Below are 10,523 nucleotides of genomic sequence, written 5' to 3' on the forward strand. Positions count from 1 at the left end.
TAAATACAAACTTAACACCAATTCACAAAATAAAGATTTTGTACATCACTTTTTAACCAATTAAAAGCCCACTTCGAGTTATGAAAAAAATGACGACTTTATTAGATTTACGAATTGCTTATCGGATGTATACAACAATATACACATTACAAGACATACACAGTAATAAAAACTAAACACCATGATGGGTTTTCTCTGGTTCTTGATCCTCCGAGCGGAAGACCCTTTCCTACGCAATATTATCATGCTTGCAATCAGACTCTTTCGTCATATATATCATTGTTTTTCAACCAAAAGGCATATCATTTCATCTTTCTAAAATTTCAATAAAATCTATCACAATATGAGAAATTTATCATTACATTACGTTTTTTTTTTTGTAAGATTTAAAAATATTTTATATATAGCTTTTTTCGGGATTTTCAATTTTCAAGACTTTCTTATGTTAAGATTTAGACATTAGGAGTACATATACGTATAAAAATATATTAATTACGATGAAAATTGCATTTTACACGTTTTAAAAATAAAATTGCCATTGTACATTGTATTTATGCAACTTCTTTAGTGGGACGGACAACAGCTTAGAAGTTAAACATAAAATTATTAAAATGCGGATTTGCGTTCATTGCCAACGAAGCTCATTATTTCCATGCAAAGCTTACAAGTTTAGCGTTAAGGCCTAGATTCGACACGATTTTATACTATTTATAAGGCTTGCTGTTGTTGCAGTGTTCATTTATTTTCGCTTTCTTGTGCGTATTTCCATCATGATGATGTGGGGGCTGCGGTGTCAGTTCTTATCAAACAGCCTCATAGAAGTTATCTTCGTTCCTTAGCCTAGTTCGTACTTTTAATTACATTCTATGTTCAATTCCTTATTGAGCTTATGTTAGATACAATTTTACGCTTTTGTTAGCCACAAAGCATAGAGCTTTAAAGTCTATGTCGCATTCTGTTAGTTCGCCACAAAACAAACTCATATAGAAAAATTAATCATTCAGTCTAACAAAATACTTGTTGAATATTCGATTGAATTTCGAGAAATAATTGGGGCTGGTCCGCTTCGGGTTCGATTTCGGTATGCATGATATGTGATTAAATTTGTACAGCTCTAATATTTGCACTTAAAGATTATACATTAAGGGTACACATAAGGGGCGACACAATCGGGCTGCGTAGCCAAGAGCCGGCACTCCTATTTTGGACAGCAAAGGTCGACGTCAGGGGAATGCGGAATGCTTCGGTTAGCTCCAGGCTGTGGCAGCCCGCACACTACGTTGTCAATAAATTTAACTAAATTTTGCCAAAGAAACTAAGCTTACGCAAATTTTACATCAAATTAAATTACAATACAAGCTAAGTAAAAAAGACGCAACAGCTTCTGCTCCCTATCTTTCGGATGCGTTTCAAACGCATCCGACACTGTCGTTTACAATATTCGCGGATCGGGTGGGGGGTTACTATAACTAACAGCAACATAAACAACGAAAATATGTTTTAGAGTATAGAAATTCGACTAATTTTGCAGTTGGCTGCCGTTGCAAGCCCACTAGATGTAAGTGCGTTTCACTTTCGTCAGCGTTGACGTTTTGCAAGGCAACTCTTTTTCCAAATGTTCCGTGGAGTTTTTGCACTCATGACTGCGATCCTTTTCTAAATCCAGATTAGGTGTTTTTTGTGTGGTCGTGTAGGCATTGGAGCCCATTAACAGGTTGATATCTTTGCCAGTATTTTGATGTTTAAATTGCCTGTTGAAACCATTTAATTAGAATTGACCAATGTGGAATTTTATTTTCCAAGATAAAACTTACATTGGCTTGCCGAAATGATTGCGGTGATTTTCATCCATTTGGGCCTCCATCAGGCGGCTCTTAGCCTTCACACAGCATATTCCGGCGATGCCACCCACGAGGAAGGTGAAGAAAACGACAGTTGTAAGTAGCATGAAGCTGGGCGTTGAAGCCTTTTTGATTTCATCTACACTGGCCATAGATTTTTGGGGATCTGTCGAGGAAATGCGTTTATTAAACCACAATATTCCTAGAAAAATAAATGTTAGTACTAACCGTTCAAATTGGGCATAATATCGTCGGGATCCATGGACGTTAGGGTGATCTTGTTCAAACCAAAGTCATCGCCACCAGTTGGCTGTTGATCCAAGCTTGGCTGATTGCCCTGCGACGAGCCCACATTGGAGTACAAGAGTTTCTGCTCCTCTGTTGGTGGTGGAGCCATGGTAACAAAGCTTACTGTCTCCGCACCGGGTGCATCTCGGGGAATGTGGGGACATTGCGAGGCAGCGGCTTTCTTGGTGCTATTCAAGCTTTGCAGATAAGTCTTTGTTCCGAACTTATGCTGACTCGTAGCCAGGTTCTTGCATTCGTGTGTCTGTAAGTCCCAGGCGCAAATGGGATCCTGGAGACTTAGGCAGCCCAGACAGTCGACAATGTGAGAGCAGTGGTGCAGAGGCACGCTAACCAAGCTGCCATCGCTAACCACAACCAACGAGTTCTTCGACGTGGAGATCACCAACTCCCTAATGGGCGTTCCAAGTGGAAGAACCTGCATCTCTGATATAACCACTGTCTTCAGGCGATCAACAGTTGAGTTCGGGTGAGTGCTTAGTATATTGATGAACTTGGTCACCTTGCCGTCGTCGGTGCCACTGTATATAACATCGTAGTAAGCTCCACTTAGGGACTTTACCTGCGGATGCACTGCGATCGCAGTAAGTCGGTGGTGCAGATTCACCTTGGTCAGTAGCGGACGACCGTGCACTGCCGGCACAGCCTCCTCCATCAACGGATGGTTCTTAATGAAATTAACCGCAATGCTGGTCAGAGTTCTAGAGTCCTCTACGCACTGTCCTGGACGTGGTTTCGGCACTTGCTCACGCTCCACTGGCAGCCAATGGGACTGTGAATCCTTCTGCGACTTGAACTCTCCATCGAAGGCGGCCAGTATATCATCTACGTTAAAGGCGCATACGGCCGAGCCGGGAATGGCATTCACAGAGGTGGTGAAGACAGCATAAATCAGTGACTTGGATCCGCTCTCCACAATCGGACTAATGGCCTCTGTAATGGAGTTTGCAACAATTGAGATTATAGTTTTTACAAAGAATATATATTAAAACTTACGGATTTCATCAAAATAGAACGGAAACTCGCCGGGCACCGAGCAGTTGAGTCGCGCCTTAAGGAAGGAAGTCCAACTCTTGCCGTGGCTGTAGGGACCACCTCTATCGTTCTTGCAAACCCTGGCGACGCGCGAATAGACGGCCTTGCCAAAGTTCATGACTTCCATTGAGAGTTCGCGGAAGAAGAACAGCACGTAACCGTTGCGCTCGATGGCGCCAACAAAGTCCGGCTGGTTGAGTTGCTTGAGATCATATTGTTCGGTACGCAGGTTTTCCCTGTAGATGAGGGGATCTCCGCCCGAAAAGTCCGCCACGGTGGCGCTGTACAAGTGCCCGTCGGCGAAGGCGTACGTGCTGTTGTGGGCGGGGCTGTAGGGGCACAGGCCCTGGGCCTCCACATCCCGGCTAACTTCGTAGCGCATGGCATGGGCGTGACCAGCAGAGCCGGCCTCCTCGGATGACACTTCCACCGGCGTGTAGTGACGACAGCGCGGCTTATACGAATTGGTGCCGCAGAGCAGCACCTCGCCATTGGGACGCAGTGCATAGACGCGAAGGTAGTTATGGCAATCCCACTCGTGCTTCCCCTTAAGGGCACACAGCTCCCGGTCCGCATCCGTGCTGTGCCACTCCAGACGCGCAATCTCCTTCAGGCCATTTAGGCTTACATTGTAGATGACGTCCCTGCAAATCGAGATAGAGAACAATTGAATTAGCAAATGCGGGAATTAATTCGCCGATGGCGTGTGCCTGCCCAGAATGTGGAATGGAATGGAAGCCAGCCAAGTACGGTGACCAAAAATAAACGACAAAAAACCCGTGAGTTGAGAGCTTCGTGCCAGGAGCATACAAATGTTTGACTGAACAGTGACGGTTAAAGTTATAGTTTTTAATAAGAACTATTGATAACTTAATATTTTAAACTAACGATTCTACTTTCTTTTGGCTTAAATACATTTGAAAATATAGCCTGCGCCTTGAGCAATGACTTTTCGACATTTCATTTTATTTTAGTAATCAACATATTAAGGTAAACACTTGTTAGCAAGTTTTACAATTAATAAACAACGTGTTTTTTCATTAGCGACAGCCCAGGGTTTTCTTTATTATTTCTTTACTTTGCATTAGAGCTTTTTCAAGACCACACTGCTATTATTTTGACCGCATCTGTTTTTACGCCCCGCCGACAATCATATCCCAAGGTTGCCTGTGTGCAAATAATTAGAACTTGTACACAATTGTATAATTCAGCGTTTTAAGTGGCTAATTATTGTGGCTGCTAATTTGTTGCTATGTTCTTTATGGCACCAGCAAGTCTGGGGCGCAGGAAAAATATGATAGATCGAAAGCTGGTTTGCATTTGTCGGTCCATTTCAGATCGCCGATAGCTGACCATTAGTCACTCAAATGGTAGTTTGCGTGGCTCTCATGTAAATGAAGTCTATGTGTAATTATAAAATGTATAATATCGAAATAACTATGCATTTAATAATTTTCAATTTATCAATGTATACACTTCATTGGAACGTGATAAAAAAAAAATGCCTTCTGACTTAACTCTGCTCATGAGCAATATAATTATATGGATGAAGCTGAGCAAGTGTTATTTATTCCAGACCTTTGTATCTCGCCAATGCCAAATCACTTCGACTTCCCGGAAAGGGAATGAGAAATGCTAGATTTGCACTTGCCACTAATGAAAAACGAATACCAATCCAAGCATCCAATAAATCGGTAGAGTATAGAGTAATGCCAAATGGCGAGCTAATTATTCCGCGAATCGAACGCTGTATAATTGTGTTTTTATAAATATTTAAACGTGTTCGTGCCAAGTTTATTTGCGCACAGGTAGCTCGCTCGGTAGCGGGAACTTTTTTATTGTTTGCCAGAAATCAAAGCGATCGTAAAAGAATGTAAAAGAAATCCACTCACTTGGCACCAACTAGAACAAACTCATCGTTGTGGTCCAAAATCTTGAAATAGTCCGTCGAGTTGCCTATGAAATGGGCTAGGACTTTGTCTTGTTCTGCAAAGAGAGAAAGAAGCAAAATGAAATGTTATTGACTGCTGCGATTATATAACTTGTGCTTTTACTCGTGTTTTTTTCTTGCACAATTTCACTTAAATTTCTGTTTAACTCGATTCAGAGGAAATGCTAGTGCTTGTTGCTGCTGGCATTGCGAAAATTCCGCCTGATAAGCATAAGCAGCTTGGAAAATCAGAGCTTAGCGTACACAGCCTCGCTTTTGCCATTGATAAACCAGCAGCAACAAGAGCGGAAAGCAAAGACCCAAACAAGTGACACAAATAAACAAATAGTTATAAAGTTAGATTGGAGAAGGAGGCTTCCAACTGCCACATACTTGTTTGCAAATCAGGCCGCACGTCGGGCATCCAACCTGCCACGATCGTCAGGCCGGATAAGGTGATCAGCAGTATCATGGGTATCGCATTAATTAACATCGCCGCCGATGAAGGTCTGCTCTTGGAGCTCATTCTGCTGGCTTGTAGTAGATGCGCGAAACTAGTACTCCACTGCTCCTCCGAGTTCTGATGATTCAGCTGCTTTTTGCTGGTGGTGCCAATGGGGCTGCCTGGTTGGCTGGTTGGATGGCTGGCTGGCCTCTCCGACTGCTTTTAATCACTGACGCCTCGCATTCTGATGTCCGATGTCTGCCATTGTCGCCGATAGTTGTGCTGATTACTGGTGTTATTGTCGCTGCTGCTGCTGCTGCTGCTTCAGCATCTGGCTATAAGTATTCGAGTGTCAGCGACAACGACCCAATGATTTACGCCCAGCAGAACAACTTGTTGGTTTTATTTTAATGCAATTAGCTGCTGGTGGCAAAAGGGAAAACGCAAAACCTGCAATTGAAAAAAAAAACCATGGCAAAAGGTGTGTTAGAAAATTATTAGAATTTTTTCAGTGAGCCGCGACGAGTGCAATATCATTTATCGAGCGAGCGCAATAATCAGTGAACTTTTGACTAATCAAACCGAAGCGCAGCATGTAAGTTGGCCAAAGAGCACGTAGACAGCAATCGTGTTTGATTTGAAACGCATAAAAATTTTGTTTATGTCCGCCATTAATTTGTTTGTTTATCATTTGGGTTTCCCCTTTGTCTTGAATCTGCTTTTATTACCGAATCAGATAATTAAATCCACTTATATAACGGCTACTTGTGAATTCTGCACACTTTCTTCTCGCCAGTTTCTTTCCGGCTTACTTGTGTTTTGTGTTTTCGGCTGTTTTCGTTTTGTTGTTTTATTTTTTGACTATCATGAGTTTGAGCAGCGGACCGCGAACCGAACGTGGGCTAGACTCAATGAGCACTGAACACCGAAATGAGCATGAAATGCGAAAAAGCAAACAACGTAAGGCAACCGCCCACGCTTTGAGAGCCACTGGCGAGCAGTTTGAGCAGCACTTGCTGCTGTCCCTCTCGCTCCACCTCCTGCGATATCCCTCTCCTTCTGCCATGTCTGCTACAGCCAATCCTCCCTATGTAGAACACATTCTAAAGGGCGTCGGAAAAACCCAGGGTGAAAAGTGTTTATCTTCCCATCTTCATGGACACTTAACTTCTGCTTCTCGCGCCTTGGACTTCCTTAAATTTGGAACCTACAAAACTTGGGTTCTAAAATGTTTTTAATCACACAGAATTTTTTTTTGGGCGTTTAGGATGATTTATTTCCTATGAATAATGAGTATTTTTAAGTTTACTCAACTTACTGATTAAACTCGTTATTTTTTATTTATATTTTTTATTATTTAATGTACAAAAAATTCGTCGCCATTTTGGCGAAAATTGAAATTGAGGGAAGCCTTACTGTATGATTCCCAATCCCAACCAATATTCCGCGTCCTGGCTGACGACATGTCGTGTTTTCCGAGCATGACTCATGCCGCCAGCCTGGTTTTCCTGCCTTTGTTGGGAATCACGTGCGGTATTTTCCGCCAATTTCCCTCCTAATCAGCGCTGAACTACGATTTTCAGGACGTGCCGCTGTCGCTCTACAACTGACTACTTTTCCATATTTTTCCCCGCGGCGAACACCGGACATTCGAACAGATACATAGGTGTGTTTTCCTCATTCACACACACACGTAATTTCCATGCGGGTTTTCAGGTTTTCAGTTGGTTTTCGGTTTTTTCTTTTCTCAAGACGCACACTCGAATGTTATAGTTTCTCACGCACCCAAAAAGTCGGTGGGTTACACATGGACAACTTTTACCTACCGACGATTCGGATCGGTGTGGCTGGGATCTCCGATAAATGGCTTTATTGGCCAATTGAAGGTCGGTGGCAACAAGTAGTTGTTGTAGTGTTTCGCTCAATGAATTCGGTTGATTCGTGGTGGTGGTCTGCATCGTATCATCGTATCGTGTTCGTCTTTCATTTACCTAAGCGAAGGTTTTTTCACGGCTCAGCCGCCAGAGTTTTAAGTCACAGGTCAAGTGACCTGCGGCCCAACTTCTTGGCCGCTTTAATGCCCTCAAATGATGGGGGTTGGCCTCAAGAACCCACGTATGAGAAATGCCATAAAAGTGCATAATAAATAATATAAATTACATTTGAATACCCTCTTCAGCGGCACAATTTATCACTCCGTTTTGCGGCTCAGTGAGCGGAGAAATCAGCGAATGGTACCGATCGCCACTTGGAGGTACTTCTTCTTTTAGTTGTAGCCCAGTGGAGCCACTTACAGAAATAATCAGTCATCTAGGAATAAAGACAGCTAATTAACACCTTTTCTGGGGCACCTAGATCTCAGCAACTTGGTGCTGTAGTTAGAAAGGTCTTAGTCGTACATATATCTATTCTTGACCTTATATATTATTGCTACATAGGGTATTTTGCTTATCGAGGTGACCACACTTGGAGCCGGCGTTTTCGTAAGTTTTCATTCATTTTTTTTAGTGGCGTTCTCATATTTCACAAAGCCACACACTTGGGTTCAATGCCAGGAAGTCCGTTCCGCTTCTGGCAGCCCATAAAAATACAGATACAATTATGCCAGTTCCACAAAAAACTGACCGTCTGGCGCTAAATTAATGAGCTCACATTCGAGATCAAGTTACGAATGTGTGCCACTATTTTTGGGAAAGTTGGGTGGCACGCCCGACCACCACCGCCCCGCTGATAAGCATGGGTTCCGAAGAGTTGCGAGATAACAGCCTCATCAAGATAAGGGTGAAAAGTATGTCACGTTTGACACTTGTTGCCGCTCCCTTTTTCTACCTCATCTTTTTTGTTTTTTCCTGCATGTGGGAAGCCCGACAAAAACGTGTTAAATCGAGATACGTTTTTTTTCGAGAGTAAACATCTAAGAACTGGCAGGGTTCCTTGCTACAGACGTGATTAATACAAAATTGATTTCAGCGTGTAGTTATTAGATATGCACCGCTTACAATCGTCCGCCCACGGTCGAAATCATATGAGACAGTGAAGCCCCGCTGAGTTGAATTACAGCCCGTAATAAAACACTTTTGTAAGATAATGTCCAATTACAAAGTGATCGGGGATTTATGAAAGTTCCTTATACGTTTAATAATCATTTACTTAAAGACCATCTTAACTACATTTCAATTACTTAAATGTATGAGTCTTGATATCCCAATTACATTTTCTGATAGGTTTATTCACTTAGCAGGACGTGGGAAAGCAGTTTTTCGAGCAAATCAGTTTTCCCAAGCAGGGTTGAACTGATTTTAAGACTTTAAGCTTCACCGTTTAGGTAATGAGCAGTTGAAATTGCATTACATACATTAAATATATCTAGTGATATGTCGCCTTACGAAAGAATTTCTTAAGAAAGCGTAGTAATAAGACTTCCTTTGTTTGTATGAAACCCACTTGAGGATTCTAATTTGTTTTTCTTACTCGAAGAATGCCCACTGTACAACCCGTTTGTGTCCGTGGGCGTTTTCATTAAGCCGAACGAAGTGGCAACAGGTGGATTCGAGTGGCGTGTAGTGGATGTTGCCTTTTGGAGCCCGACTGGCTGCCAGCTTTGGTGGAGCTTGGACTCTGATCTGATGTAATGACACCCTGCATGTAGTGTGTATATATTTTTTTTAATGAATAATTATCAATTGTGGAGTCTGTTTTCTTTTGTTAAACCGCTATCGGCGGAGGTTCATTGCTCTGTTCTGTTTTTCTTATTTTCCACTTATCAAATAAAAAAAAAAACGGAACAGACATGGTCTGTAGGATAGGTTTATCACCGGACTTCCGATGTTCGGTGAATCATGCAGACGAACCAGTTTACTATATATTTAGATGATTCAGCCCATTTTTTTTTTGTTTGATTTTTTGGAGAGGCGTAATTATGGCGCGACAAGTTTTTAGTTTTTCCTTTTTAAGTTTTCATTCACAAAACACAGAGGCCGCAAATGTGGGTGTTGTTTACGGGGGTCAATTTGGACGGTCTGCACCGCAGTGGGGTTAAGTGGGACGCGTTCCAGTTTTGGCCACTTGAAATGAGGGGGGGAAAACGCACTTTGGAAATTGGGAACACGGGCTGGAACTTGTGCATACGTCTGTATGTAAATGCAACTTCCATTTGCCGTTTACCGTTGCAGCTCAGTGGTAAATTGATTAGGCTGCTAATCGATTCGATTCTATTTCTTTTTGGACATCAGAACCATAAACCCGTTTTACTGTTCCACCGACCAGCGAACAGCGACCACCGCCTGTCTCGCGCATGAAAAACAAGTCCGATATATTCACCTGTAGCTACGCGTCACTTCTAAGCTGGCTAACTCTTTTGCTTCAGCTTCTTTTGCCACTTATTATCCGCTTCTCTTTTTGACTCGATTCGACTCAACTTTACTTTACCACTTTGGCTGCTGTTTACAGCCAACATGCACGCACACACACTCACACTCAATGATTTATTTTCTTGTATTACTTGTTTCTTATGTTGCTTTATACATGTTGTTGGTTTTGTTGTTTCTGCTGCTGCTGCTGCATGCGCATAAATTAAGGGGGCGAGAGCGAGAGGGCAGAGCAACACACGTCTGTACACAATGAAAACCTGTTTGTTGCTTTTTATGCTTCCAGTGCGTCTCTTTTGGGTGTGTTGTTGTTGCCTGGAGGTGAGAGACGCTATGCGGGGGTTGTCTTTGGGGATAGAAAACACTGTTTCGGGCACTCGAGGTTTGCACAAAATCCTTTTCGATCGAATCCTTTGCCAGGAGGCTGCATTCGATCAGCTTTTCAACTCACCAAAATTCATAAAAACATTTAAATAAACGATCAAATTAGGCGAAAAACACGGAACACGAAAAAAGTGTATACAACTTCACTGATCGACGGCCATTTTAAAAGTGACCGCAGCGGGCCTCCCAAAATATACCACACAAATATACCAAAT

General features: G+C 42.4%; 1 protein-coding gene across 3 annotated transcripts; it reads right to left on the reverse strand.

Annotated features, from left to right (window-relative positions):
• Positions 1 to 78: 78 nt before the first annotated feature.
• Positions 79 to 10,515, reverse strand: LOC6734965 (semaphorin-1A). Of its 3 annotated transcripts, none has more exons than XM_016181684.3 (7): positions 10,376 to 10,515; positions 5,506 to 6,007; positions 5,075 to 5,168; positions 3,144 to 3,826; positions 2,070 to 3,080; positions 1,815 to 2,007; positions 79 to 1,751 (listed from the first exon to the last, which is right to left on the reverse strand). In XM_016181684.3, exons 2-7 carry the CDS (start codon positions 5,636 to 5,638, stop codon positions 1,553 to 1,555), a joined length of 2,313 nt encoding a protein of 770 aa, XP_016028264.1. In that variant the 5' UTR covers positions 5,639 to 6,007; positions 10,376 to 10,515; the 3' UTR covers positions 79 to 1,552. The 3 variants fall into 3 exon arrangements, with proteins under 3 accessions (XP_016028264.1, XP_039147759.1, XP_016028263.1); XM_039291825.2 differs by lacking the exon at positions 10,376 to 10,515 and adding an exon at positions 9,878 to 9,980; XM_016181683.3 differs by lacking the exon at positions 10,376 to 10,515 and adding an exon at positions 6,286 to 6,500.
• Positions 10,516 to 10,523: the final 8 nt, after the last annotated feature.

The sequence above is a fragment of the Drosophila simulans genome, chromosome 2R (assembly GCF_016746395.2).
Source record: "Drosophila simulans strain w501 chromosome 2R, Prin_Dsim_3.1, whole genome shotgun sequence".
NCBI lineage: Eukaryota > Metazoa > Arthropoda > Insecta > Diptera > Drosophilidae > Drosophila > Drosophila simulans.

What these genes read in the sequence shown, in the direction of transcription:
- LOC6734965 (XM_016181684.3), bottom strand. Translation starts at nt 5,638, where the DNA reads ATGAGCTCCAAGAGCAGACCTTCATCGGCGGCGATGTTAATTAATGCG. An exon ending in GTTCTATTTTGATGAAATCC is followed by an intron (nt 3,081 to 3,143) that starts GTAAGTTTTAAT and finishes ACTCCATTACAG; the next exon opens with AGGCCATTAGTCCGATTGTG. An exon ending in AATCATTTCGGCAAGCCAAT is followed by an intron (nt 1,752 to 1,814) that starts GTAAGTTTTATC and finishes TGGTTTCAACAG; the next exon opens with GCAATTTAAACATCAAAATA.